Below are 18,280 nucleotides of genomic sequence, written 5' to 3'. Positions count from 1 at the left end.
GTTTCCCCAGTGTCCCATATATGAAGCTACCTTGCTCTGCAATCTGTGGGACAACTGCAAGGCCTCCTTCACCCCTTCTGGGGCACCTTTGAAAGCCAATTTGCCCACTAAGAGCTCTCGGCATTTCTTTCAAATTACAGTGTTCACAGCTTTTGCCTCCCATAGTTTTAGAGATGCCTGATGCTTGTGGATGCAATAAACAGCAGAGAAAATAATTTGAGTGCTTTAAAAATATGTAAGCACAAAACATAACAACCTTCCTGTGCTAATAGGAAAGTTGCAGGAGAAAAAAAAGATTTAAATTAGAAATCAACCACAGCTAGAGGGAGAGGTCAGCATTAACAGTCCTGCTTTCGTCAGAAATGATGGTCTCACTCACCCGTCCTCACACCTTCCCACTAGAATAAGATGTAAGAATTGCTCAGGCAAAGTGAAACATGTTTCTTCAAAACAGCTCCCTGCTGTATCCATTTTTTTTCTCTGAAACAGTAACCCCACATGTTTCATCTGGGGCACCAGAAGTTTCTTCTGGGGTAGCACAGAACCTCCTGCTACCTTTCAACCTGGGCTATGCCAAGAATCCCACACTGATCAAAAGCCAATGCATGAAAAGAAACAATCTATGTGTTAGAGGGAAAATTAATGCTCACACAGTACAATGACCCACCATTTGGGAGGTACAATGCTCGAAATAGGTTGAGTGTCCAGTGAATTGTTTATTGCTAATATCTTACATTAGGGTGGACAAAGTGGAGTTAATCAGTGAAAGGATGAAAGAGACTAGTCCCTACATGGACACTAGGCAAATATCGCACCCATCCTCTGCTTAAGTTACTATAACTAGTTGCTTTAGTATATTTGTCTATGGAAGTTAGGTAACAGACAGAACACCAGGTCCTCAGTGTCTTATGGAAATTGAGATCTGGCAGGGGTGGAGGGGTGTGTATATCTCTCCAAAACCAGGGAAGCCTTATTTCTCACAGGCTGTCAAAAATTGGAAAATATTTATTATCTAGGGTGAGTCTGGGACTCTGGAGAGAGCACTACTTTATCCATTTCCTCCTGACTCTAGCACATACCTTCACAACCAAGCCCAGAGCCAGCCAGTGCCCTCATCCCTACTGCCAGCCAATTAGAAACACGCCAGTGTGCCCTCTGCTGACAAGATCTGACCTAAGAGTGGCAGATCTAGATAACAACTTGGACTCCTAAAAAGGGCAATTCTGTAGAACCAGAATCCTTCACAAGACTATGTTCCTTTCTAGGATACCCATCATGAATAGTTGAGGGAGTCACCACCCTGCCTGTCCATCCACACCCCTGCTGGGGTCCTAGAAGGCAGAGGGTTTCTTGCTCAAAGCAGTGGGCCTGGAAGGTGGGACCTGATGAGCAGGGAACTGAACTAGGAACAAGGAAGGCAGTGGGTGCCATGTCTCATTCCTTGATCAGGGTATAAGCCAACTCAACTCCAAGAAGGCTTACCTTCCTACTCTTCCCCCACTTCCTCCCACGGACTCTCAGCTTTCAAGTTTCTGCACTTGATATTCCTAGGACATCAAATAATTCATCTTCCAGGTTCATTTTTCTCTCTAAAAAAATTATCAGGCTCAGGAAGTTATTTCAAGAGAAATGTTCCCTGACTTTGTGATTTTGATTTAAGTTTCGAGTTTTTCAAGTAAGATAGAAGCTGAGGGTAGACACACAGAGCACAAACCATAGAGAGTTGCAGGTTATTGTAATAATAATCCCATTTGCCTGCATGTGTTCAAGATGATAAATGGCCAGCATATCCTGATGGCTCAGCACATTACCGAGAACAATGTATCACCACATCTATTTCCAGGTAAATGAGATTATTCCAGTATGACTCCACTTACCAAGATGGGTAAAGGATTTCTTTCTTTCTTTCTGTATCTACTTATCTGTAGGTAAATGCATACTTAGACATGCATGTGCATATTCTTTTATGAGTATCTTTGTGTGATACTTATATATGAAGACTGTACATATTTGCATGTATGAGATACAGGTATGAATATCATCATGTGGACAAGTTAATGAGTAAGCACAAATGATGAAGAAAAGCTCAGAGACTATAATTTCTTTTAGATGTATTGGGTTGGCCAAAAAGTCCATTTGGTTTTTTCCATAAGATGGCTCTAGTAGTGTGCTTAGTTGTCTTTAACTTCATTCAAAACAATTTTGTTAGATTGTATTGTAAGAGCTGTCATATAAGCATGAATTTTAAAAAACTTATCAAAATTGGTGAATTTTGTGGAGCCATTTTAATGTTGAAGATGGAAGAAGATATGCAACATTTTTGGCATATTAGGCTATATTATTTCAAGAAAGGTAACAACACAAATGAAATGCAAAAGAAAAATGTTTGTGTGGTGTATGGAGAAGGTGCTGTGACTGATCAAATGTGTCAAAAGTGGTTTGTGAAGTTTATTGGTACTATTGACATCTTGGCTAAACAATTATTTGCTGTGGGGCTGTCTTATGCGTTGGAAGATATTTAGCAGCACCCCTGGCCTCTACCCCATAGAAGCCAATAATGGGAGATAGCCAACATAACAAAATCAATACAATTATTGGTGAAACTGAAAATGTGTCTTTTATTTTATGGAAAAATCCATATGGACTTTTTGACCAACCCAATACTTACATGCACTATGTAACTCCAAGCCAGATTTTTGAGAAAGATGACTAACTATTCCATGAAACATTTCTTTCTTTTTTTTTAATTTTATACTACACAGTTGTCCCATTTTCCCCCTTTGCCACCTTCCACCTGTTACCTCCCATTCATTCCCTCCAGCAATCTCCTCCTTAGTTCATGTCCATGGGTCATGTATGTTGAAATGTTTCTGATTGATCACTTGGGGAAACCAGAGAAGGGAAAATGAGTAGATCTGGGTAAAGTAACACAGTTATTGAGAAATAAACATCTCAAAACCTATATACCTATTGAATTAATCACTGTAAATTAAGGATGGAGAACTATTTTTCTATGTACAGGCAATAGGAACTTATTATTCTAAATTATTTTGCAGAGGCTCCAAGCAGAGCAAAGAGCAATCACAAAAGTTATGGTGATGATAAAAATAACACCACACACCTAACACTTGGCATTTACTATGGCTTGCCATAGGTCTAAGCACAGTATAAGTATAAATTCTTCACATACTCTTCAATCTTCCACAGTATCTGCCTTTTACTGGTGAGGTCAGTAATTTTTAAACTTTGAATCATAAAATCAATTTAATGAGTTTGAAAAAAATATACATATAGGTTATGTGTGTGTACTTTCACATAGTTTGGCTTTTATATATCTGGTTTAAATATTTATAGTCACATTTATAAGGGACAAAAATTAGAAAAAGTGTTAGCAAATACCAAACTAATTGAGACATGCAGATTCTCAGTGTCAAAGTCAGTGCCTGGAGAAGTCCCAAAGAGAGAGGTTCTCAAGGCCTTCGATGCCTTTCTCTATTCATTGGTCACAGATACAAGAGAGAAAGGGATCTCTTAGACTTCTGACATTTGGGCCCTTTCCCTTTTTTGTCACAGAGGATATACCCACAGCCAGCTGAAATATATATAGTTTTAGTGACATTTGAGGAAATCTTTGGGTTCCAACTTTACATAGAATAGGTCAAGCACAAGTATGTGGCCCCATGTTTCTCCCTTCACCTTGGCTCTGTCTACCTAAAGTGATACAACATGGCTTCCAGCCAAGATGGAGGTGTAGGTAGACACACTTGCTTCCACACACAACCCAAGGAAGGACAACAACCAATTTAAAAACAAAAAACAAGCAGAACTTCCAAAAATCTAACTGTATGGAAGTCTGACAACCAAGGAGTTAAAGAAGAAACACTTATTCAGATAGGTAGGAGGGCCACAAACAGACAGCCTGGGCAGAGAAGACATGCAAAAAGGCTGCAGCTGGTGGACCAGGTGGGCAAGGAGGTGGCTGGAGGACCAGGTAGTCCCACGTTCACATGCAGATATACTTAGAGAAACAACTGGAGAGTGAGACAGACCACACAACCCAGTGTTCCAGTGCAGGAAAAGAGCGTTTCAAAACCTCTGGCTGTAAAAACCTGTGGGGGTTGAAGAGGCAGGAGAAACTCACAGTTTTACAGGAGAGTCCATTGGAGGAACCCTCAGGGTCCTAGAATGTACACAAGCACACCCACCTGGGAATCAGCACTAGAGCAGCACCTCAAAGGGTTTGATCCACTTGTGGGTAGCAGGGGAAGTAACTGAAAGCAGGGTAAGAGCCAAGCCAGTGGCATTGTTCCTTCTCTGATCCCTCCCCCACATACAGGGCCACAACATAGCAAAGTAGGTTGCCCCACCCTGGCAAATGCCTAAGTCTTTGTCACATACAATATAACAGGTATGCCAAGACAAATAAATATGGCCCAAATGAAAGAACAGAACAAAACTCCAGAAAAAGAACTAAGTGATGAGGAGATACACAACCTATCAGATGCAGAGTTCAAAGCACTGGTAATCAGGATGCTCGCAGAAATGATTGAGTATGGCAGAAAATAAAGGAAGAAGTGAAGGCTATGCAAAGTGAAATAAAGAAAAATATACAGAGAAACAAAAGTGAAGGAAAGCAAATCAGGACTCAAATCAACATGTTGGAGCAGAAGGAAGAAATAACCATTCAACTAGAACAAATGAAGAAACAAGAATTCAAAAAAATAAGGAGAAGCTTATTTGTCCGGGACAACTTTGAATGTTTCAACATCTGAATCATATGGGTGCCAGAAGGAGAATAGGAAGAGAAAGAAATTGAAAACTTATTTGAACAAATAATGGAAAACTTCCCTAGTCTGGCAAAAGAAATAGACTTCCAGGAAGTCCAGGAAGCTCAGAAAGTCCCAAAAAAGTTAGACCCAAGGAAGCACATTCCAAGGCACATCATAATTAAATTACCCAAGACTAAAGATAAGAAGAGAATCTTAAAAGCAGCAAGAGAAAAGGAGACAGTTACCTACAAAGGAATTTCCATAAGACTGTCAGCTGATTTCTCAAAAGAAACCTTGCAGGCAAGAAGGGGCTGGCAAGAAGTATTCAAAGTCATGAAAGGCAAGGACCTACAATTACTCTATCCAGCAAAGCTATCATTTTGAACAGAAGGGCAGATAAAGTGCTTCCCAGATTAAGTCAAGTTAAAGGAGTTCATCATCACCAAGCCCTTATTATATGAAATGTTAAAGGGACTTATCTAAGAAAAAGAAGAAGATCAAAAAAAAAAGAAAAAGAAGAACAGTAAAATGACAACAAAAAAAATCACAACTATCAACAACCAAACCTAAATAAACAAAAACAAAAATGAACTAAACAACCAGTACAGGAACAGATTCACAGAAATAGAGATCACATGGAGGGTTATCAGTGGGGACGGGGAGGGAGAAGAATGGGGGAAAAGGTACAGGGAATAAGAGGCATAAATGGTAGGTACAAAATAGACAGGGGGAGGTTAAGAATAGTATAGGAAATGGAGAAGCCAAGAACTTATTTGTACGACCCAAGTACATGAACTAAGTTGAGTGGCGAATGCTAGAGGGAGATGGTTGCAGTGCAGAGGGGGATAAAGGGGGCTTTAAAAATGGGACAACTATAATAGCATAATCAATAAAATATACTTAAAAAATAAAGTGATACGATATGGCCCCAGCCCCCAAGAGCAAATGTGAGCTTGTGCAAATGAGTCCCATGAACCACTCCTGATTTATCTTCAACATTCTCCTTCCTTATAACCCACTGAACCTCCCTGAGTCTGAAGCTACAGTTTACTTCCAGATTCTCTGTTTCCTCAGGTCCCTCCATGGTGCTAACAAAAGTACCTTCCTCCAGCCCTTGACCTATCTATCTATGGGTCTATCCACAGAATTCATCTACAGAACACATTTATTGTTTCTGAACACAAGCACCCTCATTATGTCCCCCATTGGTCTCTCTTTGTCCATTGTCTGGATTGTTGGTCTCTGTGACCATGGAAGCTTCCGTATGCCCCTTTGGATCTCAGTCTCCTCATCTGTGGAATGAGAGCATTGATCTAAGTAATGTCTACATGCTTTCCAATTCTCACATGCTGTGCCTCGTACATCCTGACAATAATTAGATCCCTTTTCCCTGTTTTAAAAACATGCATGGAGTCTCCATTCATTTCCCCAATTCTCTCCCAAAAAAGCACTGGCCAAGGCTCCCATGCTCCACCCAGCACATGCCCTCCCTGAGGGTCAGAGAGCAAAGTCCAGCAGTCCTCCAAGGACACTTGCAGGAAGCTCTTGGTACAGAATAAAAGGGTGTCTGTCTTGCTTGAGAAATCAAACATGTGGAAAAGCAAGCACAGTGGTCAAAATGCCACCTTCTTACAGGACATAGTATGAAATACAGTATATAGTAGTATAAAAAGCATAGATTTGGAAATCAGATAAACCTGGGTTCAAATCTTGTGTCTCTGAGAACCAAGATGGAGGCGTAGGTAGACACACTGCGCCTCCTCGCACAACCAGAACTGAGAGAAAATCGAAGGACAAGGAAGTCCGACACCAAGGAGATAAAAAAGAAACATTCATCCAGATCGGTAGGAGGGGTGGAGAGGGGCAGCCGGGCAGAGAGGACTCGAGTTGCTGTGGTGGGACTGAGACTGGTGGAGTGTGGGATGAAAGGGGCAGGCAGTCTGACCACTAGCAGACCCTGCGGCCCTACATTCGCACACAGATAAATCGAGAGGGCTGGACTCAGAGTGGCAGAGAACGGGGCAGGCAGAGCGGTGGTTAGCACCCTGCGGCTCCACATTCGTGCAGATAAACCAGGAAGAACAATGGAGGAGCGAAGCAGACCACACAACCCAGGGCTCCAGCTCGGGGAAATAAAGCCTCAAATCTCTGATTGAAAACACCCATGGGGGTTGGGGCGGCAGCAAGAGAAACTCCGAGCCTCACTGGAGAGGTTATGGGAGAGACCCACAGGAGCCTAGAACACACACAAACCCACCCACTCATGAATCAGCACCAGAGGGGCCCAGTTTGATTGTGGGTAGCCAAGGGAGTGGCTGAAATCCTGTGGAGAGTGGAGCAAGCACCATTGCTCCCTCTCGGCCCCTCCCCCACGTACAGCATCACAGCCCACCGACCAGTGTTACCCCGCCCCGGTGAACACCTAAGGCTCCGCCCCTTTAAGTAACAGAAGCACCAAGACAAAAAAAAAAATGGCCCAAATGACAGAACACTTCAAAGCTCCAGAAATAATTCAACTAAGCAGTGAACAGATAGCCAACCTATCAGATGTACAGTTCAAAACACTGGTAATTAGGATGCTCACAGAATTGGTTGAATTTGGTTGAAAACTAGATGAAAAAATGAAGCCTATGCTAAGAGAAACAAAGGAAAATGTACAGGGAACCAATAGTGATGTGAAGGAAACTGGGACTCAAATCAACAGTGTGGACCAGAAGGAAGAAAGAAACATCCAACCAGAAAAGAATGAAGAAACAAGAATTCAAAAAAATGAGGAGAGGCTTAGGAACCTCCAGGACATCTTGAAATGTTCCAACATCCGAATTATAGGGGTGCCAGAAGGAGAAGAGGAAGAACAAAAAATTGAAAACTTATTTGAACAAATAATGAAGGAGAACTTCCCTAATTTGGCAAAGGAAATGGACTTCCAGGAAGTCCAGGAAGCTCAGAGAGTCCCAAAGAAGCTGGACCCAAGGAGGAACACACCAAGGCACATCATAATTACATTAGCCAAGATTACACAGAAGGTGAGAATCTTACAAGCAGCAAGAGAAAAGGACACAGTTACCTACAAAGGGGTTCCCATAAGACTGTCAGCTGATTTCTCAAAAGAGACCTTACAGGCAAGAAGGGACTGGCAAGAAGTATTCCAAGTCATGAAAGGTAAGAGCCTACATCCAAGATTACTGTATCCAGCAAAGCTATCATTTAGAATGGAAGGGCAGATAAAGTCCTTCTAAGATAAGGTCAAGTTCAAGGAGTTCATCATCACCAAGCCCTTATTATACGAAATGTTGAAGGGACTTATCTAAGAAAAAGAAGATCAAAAATATCAACAGTAAAAATGACAGCAAACTCACAGTTATTAACGACCACACCTAAAACAAAAACAAGAGCAAACTAGGCAAACAACTAGAACAGGAACAGAACCATAGAGATGGAGATCACATAGAGATGGAGTCAAAAAATGGAGGGTTGTCAATAGGGGAGTGGGAGGGGGAGAGGGGGGGAAAGGTACAGAGAATAAGTAGCATAGATGATAGGTGGAAAATAGACGGGGGAGGGTAAGAATAGTGTAGGAAATGTAGAAGCCAAACAACTTCAAGTATGACCCATGGACATGAACTATAGGAGGGGAATGTGAGAGGGAGGGGGTGGGCAGGATGGAGTGGAGTGAAGGGGGGGGGAATGGGACAACTGTAATAGCATAATCAATGAATATATTTTTAAAAAATCTTGTCTCTGCCCATTAATATATCTGTGATCTTGTAATGTTGCTTCACTTGTTTTATCTTCCATTTTTCTTAACTCTAAAATGTGTCAAATAGTATCTACCTCAAGGGACTATCATACACATTAAACCTGCTATAATCTCCTCTCAAAGCCTGTATGGGGTGATATATGTGAAGCACTCCAGAGGAGCCAAAATACCCCCAGCACTTCCTGACCTCAGTTATGCACTGGAGTGGGCTTGGCCATGAAGTTCAGGAAAGCCTCAAAGCATGGGTGGCAGAGGAAGAGGAGAATGCCAAGACCACTATCAACAGGCAACAAATGAGGAGCAGAAAGGTGGAGTAGGCAAAAATATGGGCAGAGGACGTAGTTTTGTGGTTGAAACAGGATTATGAACCACAGACCATACAGACACTCAAAAGTTCATGGGTAGCAGGTAGGTTGTGATCTTGGGCCTTAGGAACAAAGTCTATCCCAAGGGGGCTGGTAAGAACTAATCAGAGTGTCAGCACCTCAGCAAAGGCATCCAGGAGATTTAGACAGGAGCTGAGTCCCAGATGGGAACTAGAGAGTCAAAAAAATGAGCCAAGGCTGATCAGTCACATTGACAAGGAGGCTTGGGAACTGAACGAGTTAGAGTTCAGTTAACTCGTAGCTCGTAGGGCTCAGCCCAACTCCACCACACACTGAATGGACCACACATATTGAGAGACATGCTGATGCATCCAAGAGGAAAAAATCATGACCCAAGGGACTGTCACTAGCAGACCCTGGTAGAGCCTTCTCAGGGGCCTTATTTGGGTTTTAACAAGTGGAACCAGCCAGTCTTCTAGCCACCATCAACTGAGAGAAGTGATCAGGTGTTCTCACTCCTTGATCAAGATATGAAACTGGATCTACCTCCTTGGGAAGTAAAACCTTTCCTCTCTTTTCATTCTTTCAGTGAAATCCGGCCCAACTCCACTGTGCAGTGGGAAGAAGTGTGTCGTCCTTGGGTCTCCGGCCCTCGGAAGCTGATAGCCAGCATGACCAGTGACTCCCTGAGACATGTGTATGGCGAGCTGAATTTGCAGATTCAAAGACAACCTTCTGTCTAAATGCACAGGAGGCTGAGAGGGAACCAAGCACTTGGCTTCTTCTAGTCTTGCCTAAGGAAATGCTAATGCAAAAATAGTCAGCTCTTGCTTTAACTTAGGCATGAACACCCAGACAGGACTGGATAGGGCACCAAAGGGTGAATGCAAAGACACACTTTCCAAACCCGGGCTATTCAGAGTGGAAGTTAGTTTGTAATGGCTCTATCTTTCAAAGGATTCTGAACATTAGCTTTAATTAAGCCCTAATTAAGCTCTCATAGATCATAAAAGTCATCATTTATCATCACAAATGGCTGCAGCTTCAAATATCAGAGGACTTCCCTTAGTAAGGGGATTCGCTTAATACCTGGCCTCATGTAAGACTTCTGGTCCTCCACTCAGCCCTTAAGGGTAACATACTCCCCCCAAAGTAGGGAAGCACATGATTCAAACCCTAGAATTCTATTCTCCTTTCATAGAAACAGGTTCTGCCCTCCGTGTCAGAATATTTTTCCCATGGATTGAGTACAGCATCATTTGTCTTCTTGGCAAAGCCAGGGAAAGGTCTTTCATCTTGCACCTGCAGCAAAGCAACTGCCTGCCAAATTTCACAGATTTACCTTGTGAGAAGATGTGGTCCCATATTAACAAATTGCATTTGTGAGAAACTTAATCACCTAAGAGGAGCTAAGAAAGCAGGTGCAATACTCAGATCTATTAAATAATGTAGTTTTATGGTGTTTTATGGGAGGTATCACATCATGGCCTGATCAGCAAGGATTAATAGCCCTTTCTTTATCCCTTTTGGGGGCTATAGTACAGGCATACCTCAGAAGCATTGCAGGTTCCCTTCCAGACCACCACGATAAAGTGAATATCCCAATAAAACGAGTTGCAGCCTTTGTGGTGGTGAAGGGTCTTGCCTTCAATTTGTAAAATAATGCAAGTACGCCTGTACTGGAAAGTAATGAGGCTGGCTTGGGACAGGAGGAATGAAGAATTAATCTCTTTAATTAGTGATTATATTTCACCTGTCTCTATGAGATCATCTTTGCATAATAATGCAGACCCAGGTATATTTTCAGAGATACAATAAGAATAAGCCCAACAATTTGGACAAGCTGGCAGATTAAGTGACCAAACATGAGGGAGGGTGGGCAGCCACTAATTCTTTCTTGTCCTTCACATCACCCATGTAGAGACCTCAGCTCATCAGTCAGGTGCTGAGAGGCAATATTCGCCTTGCAAATAGCCAGTAGTACTGCTGCCCTATCATTTGTATTGTGCTCCAAGGTTTCAACAGACAAGACTGCTGGGTATTTATTTGCAAGGCTGATTTATGGTCAGAATTATCCACTGATATGCCTAGGGTGTGAGTTGGATCAGCAGATTGTGCTTCTTAACAAACAAAAAACAGCAGGAAGAAACCTGAGGAAGAAGCCAGAATGGAATTCCCTGGTCTATATAACCACATTTCAACCTTTGAGACTGTTCCTGAGCCTTCAGTACCAGGAGTCCATGAGGGTAGCTGGTCCCCATAGGAACATCATACTAACGCTATTGAATAATCTCCCAGCATTTGCCAAGCCTTCCAATATCCAATTTTAAAATTAAATGCATTTTGCTAGACTGTTAAACTGCCTTAACATAGTATGTTCTTATTAACTAGAATGTAATCAAAGCTTAAAATAAAGTTAATCTGATTGTATTTGCATCTGCACAGAAGTGAATGCTTTCAATTTTCAATAGGACATACTACTAATTACAACTGCTCAATAAATCACCCTCCTATAGTAGTGGATAATCCTCCTGGATAGGAAGACAAGCATTTCTCCTTTCAAAAAAAAAAATGACTCTAATAGGTACTGATGTCACAGTTAGCTTTCCTCACTGCTCTCTCTATATTTTAACTACATTCACAGAAGGAGGATATTTACATATTTAGTTCAAAAATTGGCTTCTAGAAACTGCAAAATATCTGTAGAAACTTTTTCATGAATGATCTCATGAACCATTAGGGTGAACCAGTGGACAAGCTAGCATGAACATCTATCATAATGAACACCTTTTGTGGTCTTAAACCAGATAAAAAATATATGGCAAATATTCACAGGAGAGCCTTGATTTATGGCAGTCATCACTGAACAATTGTAGCTCAGATAGAGCCTCAGAGTTCTTCTCAACACAGTACTCCAGGAAACTATTACCAACTAATTTGGAGTTGGCACACAAAATCTATTTGCTATGCCTATCTTAGAGCCAGCCCAACTCTTTTGATAGCTGGGATCCTATACTGTGTAATAACACTGTTGCTCTACAAATTGTATTTGGCAATAGTAAGCAATGTATCACAGATAGCAGCAGAAATTCTGAATCCTAGTTTCTGGCTATGCTAGTTCTCTGTGCTTCTGAACAAATCCTTATTTATGTTTATAGCCTCAATGACTAAAGAGGGATAACAATACTTACATTTCCCCAAGGTTCTTCTGGGGGATATATCAAGCAAACCTTAATAACAACACATGCAAAACTAAGATAGATAGATAGATAGATAGATAGATAGATAGATAGATAGATAGATAGATGATAGATAACTAGAGAGATAGATAGATATTATAAAAAATATATGTGGGGTTTATTCAAATAATTTTACTTCACCAATCTGTAAAAGGAGTAATGTAATTATTTCCAAACTATTGATGAAGAACTTAAAAAAGGCCTAAGAAGCCATGTATCATGGCAAATTAACTGGGGTGGGAGTAGGCGGTGGATTTCTGTGTACTCTTTAAATCTCTAATCTCCCCAGAGTTTTAAGATTCCTAATTTAAAACTAACTTCAAGACTCACTGAAGAACTGTAGTATAACAGACAAAAATGTGTGCACATAAATAATAGTAATATGGGGGAAATGAAGTTTGTGCTAGACTGAGTGGCAATTAAAAGTCACAGAATTCTAGGTACAAACTCATTTATGAACATCCATCCAATATTACTACAAATTGATAAGTAGTCAGTCAACCAACTGTCCATTCATTCACCTTTTCTACCATTCAGCCATCCTCCCATGATTCAGCCAGCCAGCCTTCCAACCACCTGTCCATTCTTTATTCCAATCATCCATCTAACCACCCAACCATTTGTTAATAAATACATTCAGACATGAATTCAGAAAGTATTTATTGAATATTAGGTATCATGCTAGAGCTTTGTTATTCAAAAGCTCTAGTGGAAGAGCTTTTGGAAACCCCATGGTCTCTACCAAGGAAGAAGTCACAAGCCATCATAGGAGCCAGATACATGAATAAAGTACAAAGGATAGATATGTTAATTCAAGTATGTCCAGAGTACTATAGAAATAAATAGAAAAAAATGCATGAAAAGGCCTTCCCCCAAATCTGCAAGAATATGGGAAAATATTTAAATAGACTCTTGGGAAAAAAAAAAGAATAGGAGGTAGGTCGGAGATAATTTGACAGAGAAGAACTCATGTAATAGCCTAGAGGACAGGAAGAGCATGGCCCTTTTAGAGAACTGCAATTAGCTGGGCATAAAAATCCAGCAAGCAGAGGCAGTGTTTTCCATATTCACCATAATCATTCATGGGGTCATGTGTGAGAAACTATCTGCAAAGACTTCTAGCCACAGAAATGCAGGAGCTGGAGCACTTCCATGAATGAGAATTTGTTCCTTCTAGGCATGTCATGGAGGGAGGGTAACAGAAAATGCTAATAACACACTGGATGCAGAACTAAAACCTATAGGTAGGTCAAGGCCAAGAGAGTATGGGTAGAATGCCTAACTTAGGTCAGTGAGGGAGGTATAAGATTGGGATATAGCTACATTTGGGCTCAAATATGAGAAATGAGATGTAGATAAAGTGGACAAGGTAGCATGTTGAGGGGAGCTGCCCATTTCAAAAACTGATACAAGTATGCGACAACCAACTTCCTAGAGGCTAACAGTGGGTAGCCAAGGGAATGATAAATACTCAATCTCTTTTTGAGGGCCATGCTCACTTCTGCCTCAAAGGCAAAGCTCTTCAACTCAGTACTCAAGAAATCCAGCTGCTTCTAAAGACGCTTCCCATCTTACAACAAGGTTTTCCTTCTGTGCTAGCACCTCAATGGATTTAGACTCGGTTTTGCTTTCATAAGACTCTATTAAGAAAATGAAAACAAGACAACAATAACAACAACATATTTTGAATATGTCTACCAGATTTCATTCTTTAAAAACAAACACATAAATGAATACATGAGAAGAGGTGGGGAAAGCTCCTTAATTGCCGTAGGAAAACTTATAGGAAATTGTGCTAACCTCAGTTGCCAGGACTTACAGTGAGCATTTTCTAACTCCAAAAACAATGGACATTTTTTAAAAGATGCTTGGTAAGCTTACTGCTGATACAATTCCTGAACTCCCATTTCACATTAATTAATCATTATTCTAGGACTTAAGTAATTATCTAAGCAATATTTCACCATCCCTGAAGTTTCAAACATAAGGGGTCCTAGTGAGTATTCCTCTTAGTAAAAGTGATAGAGCATCAATAACCAGAGAATATCCTTACTCCTCCAGTTGAGAGGTAGGGTCCAACTTCTCTCCCTTCCCTTTGATTCTAGTCAGTTCTGTGATTGCTTTGACAGATGGAAAGTGGTAGAAACAACACTATCAGTTCTCAGCTTAAGCCTTGGGAAACTGGCAGTTTTCACTTCTTGTCTCTTGAAATCCTTTCCATGGAAGTCCTGAGCTTCCACGTGAAAGTTCAACTACTTTGAAAATGCCATACTGGAGAATATACATGTAGATGCTCTGGTCAGCCATCCTCACTGAGCTCAGCCTTCCAGCTACCCATGCCAAGGCCCCAGTCATGAAAATGAAGCCATCTTGGGCCCTCCATACCAGTCCATCCACCAGCTGAATGCTATCAAGTGATCTCAGTCAATACCATTGAGAGCAGAAAATGTGCTCCGCAAAGCCTTGCACAAATTCTTGACCAACAAAATTATGAGATATGTAAAATGGTTATTTTTAAGCCACTATGTTTGAGATTACTCAACAGCCTCTGTAGATTTGAAGAGATCTAACTAATTTAAGTATTGCCAGTGTTTTTAACTCTTCCTTTTAGGCTATGGTTTTCTGGACACTTCATCACCTTCATGTCCATCAAGATTTGGCTAACTTGAAGTTAAGAGAGAGGGCACAATGATGAAGGATGACATTGTCCTTTCACAAAGACTTAGGAAATAGAACTGTTCCATTGAGAACCTCAAAGAGATGTCAGACCCTCTACCACCCACAAAACCCCAGCTTTTCCATGAGCTAAAACACTAGGAAATAGTCAAATGGTCGGGTCATGAAGCTATATTCCATTTTTTTCTCCCTGAACATTCAAACATGTCTTGATTTGCACAGAGGTCTACACTGATTTAGTTCACTAACTGTGTTATGTGAAACACAATAGGAAAAAAAATAATTTCTTTTCATGTAGTTACACTAAAAGTTTGTGGTCACTGCTACAGCTAAGTTAAATAATGGCCTGAAACCAGAGTTTCTCATTAAAGATGAGTCATAAAGTAGCCATGGAGGTAGGATATGTCACCATTTTGCTGCAGTTGATGGCATGACCCTAAAACAGTCTTATCCTCTAGAAATGTGTCCTCAGCACTCACCAGTGGCCATAATGAGCAGCAGTTCTTCTGCCCAGCCTCTCTTCTACAAGAGGCTTTGTGCCACAGCTGGGCCCCACATCTCCAGGCAGAGTCTTTCATCAAAGCACCCTCCAAAACACACAGGAGGTCACCTCCCCATGGTCCCTGACAGAGGCACTGGAGTTAGTCTCTCTCATGTACCCTCATTGCTCTTGCCTGTGCTCAGCAGGACTACATGGTCCTTAGAAAGCAGAAGAGCATCTAATTTGTCATTCTATACCTTTTCCTCAGAAGAGAGAGTCCTAAACTTAGTAGAGTGTTTTCTTACATTATGAATTATGGCATTTAATATGGGTTTTGAATGTTTTCCTACCATAATGACATAATATTTTATCATTCACTTAACCTTTACTATTTCTGGTGCCAGTTTCTCATAGCTATTACCCATATGTCAAATATGGATATCTGTATTTGTTTGTTTTTCATACATTGCTTTTATTATAGATGCAAGGACAAGCTCATGAGTATTATTCTTTTATCTTGCCCATAACCATGAATTCAAAATGTATAACTCTAATAAAGGAATCTGCCTTTTATGCTGATCATTAAAAGAAATGCTTAGTATCTTCAATAATATCCCAATTAGCTCCATCAAGCATACAATGCTAAAAGCCCAGATAGATCAACAAAGTCATATTAATGACATAAAATTGAAAAATAAGTATAAAATAAAACCTTTCTCTATGATAAAAAATAGGATTCAGTAATATATTCTCTAGCAATGTTGAGCAAAAAGTTAAGGTCGTTATTTGAGAAATTTTAGCTAAAAAAAGAAAAGCCTGAGCTCATCTAAGTAACCTAATATTGAGAACATAAGAGAATTCTACTTTGACTATTTTTATTCCTTACTCTTGATTATCTCCTACAAAACCTAATTTAAAGACAGCCATTCTAACGAGTACTTAATGTGTTGTTCTGTTAGTGATCAATACATGCAAAATAATTACAGATAAGTACTGATTGTATATATATGGCTCTTCAAAAATTAATACATTAAGTAATCCGGTATCCAAAAGGTACCTTCACTGTTATGATTCTTTTTATTAGTATTACTACTAATAAAATATGCCATTAAAATCTTATGGCATACTTCGTCCTGTGCTGAATTGAGAGGAACAAACAGTCCAGCCAAAATAGTGAAATACTAAATTGGTCTTGGGCACTGCAGGTAAGAGCATAATTGGTCCAACTTCTTTCAAAAACTATTTGGCATTATCTACTAATGACTTCAGGTGGTGACCCAGTAATTCCACACCTAGGTATATGTCTAAACAGAAATTTTTACATATATTCACCAAAAGATAAGAGTATTCAAGAATATTCATAGTATTCAAAATACCACCCCCCTCCAACAAAAAAATTAGAAATCCAAATGTGGCTTAGCTGGGTGCTCTGGCTCAAGATTTCTCACAAGTCTGTGATCAAGGTTAGCCATGACCGTAGTGTCCTCTGGGAGACAGACTCTGGCTTTTAAGCTCATTCATGGATTCCTTGCAGACCCGCAAACCGAGGACCTCCATTCTTCTCTGGCTGGTGGCTGGAGGCCTCTCTCAGTTCCCTGTCATGCTGGTCTTCCCATAGGACAGCTCACAACCTCATACCTGACTTCCATCACAGTGAGAAAGCAAGAGAGCAAACTAGGCCAAGCAAGATAGAACCCAAAATATTTTTGTTACTTAAACTCAGAATGACACCCTATAATTTTTGTCATATTCTGTTAAAAGTGAGTCACTGGGTCCAGCCCATAGTTAAGGGGAGAGAATTACACAGGGCATGAATATTAGGACGCAGTGATCACTGAGGGTGATCTTAGTTATACCTCAATTTATGGAAAAATTATTCTTAGAATTTCCAAGATGAAATCAAGGATCTTGCTATACAGACATTTTTTTCATAGCATCCTTCCTTGGCCTAAGAGGCTATCCTTGAATATTTATTGAGTTCTAATACACAGTACTGGAGGTCCTTCCTTCCTAACAGAAGCCATCAAGTTTCAGGATTCATCTCCTGAAAGACCATCATCTGACTGGACCAAAACAAGCCTCCGCCCTGCTAGTCTACTTCTCTAGCTAAGAAGGCAGTATCTAGATGCCAGGGAGGGAGGAGGTGCTGTTTTCACTTCAGTATCACATTTTAGACACAGCTTAGAAAAGAACCTGAAAAACAAATGTCTTTCACCATTAATATTTAGTCTCATTCAACTTGGATGTGCTTCATTGTATATGAAAACCAGTAAATACAACAGAGATTATATGTTAGACCATATGTTAACATGCAGAAAAATAATACCCTTAAGTTTAAAGTTAATTATCTCTTTTCATCTCTGTTATGCCTTGGCATGGCTTCCCTGACAATTTCTACCAAATGTTGAAAGAAGTTGTAATATCTGACTGACCCATCACGATGATTTTCTTTGCCAAAAATGACTAACAATCTCAACTGACTAAAATAGATCCCATTTAGGAAACATCTATTTTCAACTTATAAAAGGAACTGTGTGGTTCTGGTGCCTGCACCACTATGTGCCTGGTACAGAGTAGCCTGTCAATAAGAATTTGGTGAATGAATGAATGAATGAATGAGATGAAGCGCTACCCTCCCTGGACTCCTTCAGGCTGCCCTCTGTCATTTTGGTTACTCCCATTCAAGCATTTTTCATACCACTAAAATCCCAAAGTCCTCTGTTTCCAGACAGTTTGTTTTCTCTTTACCATTCCACCTCCAAGAATTGGCCTAGGTATAAAAGCCTAAATAATATCAAAGGGAACCAGGGTCAATATGAAATGAGAATCAGAACTCAGCCATTGAGCACAGCTCAGTTGAGCATAGTCTATTGTCTATCCGCCCCTCCCTAGAAATGAAATATTCTGAATCATCCTAAACTGAATGTTAAACAAGTTTCCCAACAACATAGCTCTCATTTTCTCATGCTCAAGCACACTCAAAAAAATAATCAGAGATTCAGAAATAGTCCTTTTTTCTCCTCATACTA

General features: G+C 40.4%; 1 protein-coding gene across 1 annotated transcript in view; it reads left to right on the top strand.

Annotated features, from left to right (window-relative positions):
* Positions 1-11,279, top strand: part of F13A1 (coagulation factor XIII A chain) — a 196,191-nt gene extending 184,912 nt beyond the window's left edge. The window contains exon 15 of the mRNA XM_024552286.3: positions 9,445-11,279. Within this exon, the coding sequence (XP_024408054.2) occupies positions 9,445-9,598 (154 nt within the window). The 3' untranslated portion in view covers positions 9,599-11,279. The remainder of the gene's footprint in view (positions 1-9,444) is intronic.
* Positions 11,280-18,280: the final 7,001 nt, after the last annotated feature.

Source organism: Desmodus rotundus, chromosome 3 (assembly GCF_022682495.2).
Source record: "Desmodus rotundus isolate HL8 chromosome 3, HLdesRot8A.1, whole genome shotgun sequence".
Taxonomy (NCBI): domain Eukaryota; kingdom Metazoa; phylum Chordata; class Mammalia; order Chiroptera; family Phyllostomidae; genus Desmodus; species Desmodus rotundus.
This window is presented reverse-complemented; position numbering and strand designations above follow the sequence as displayed.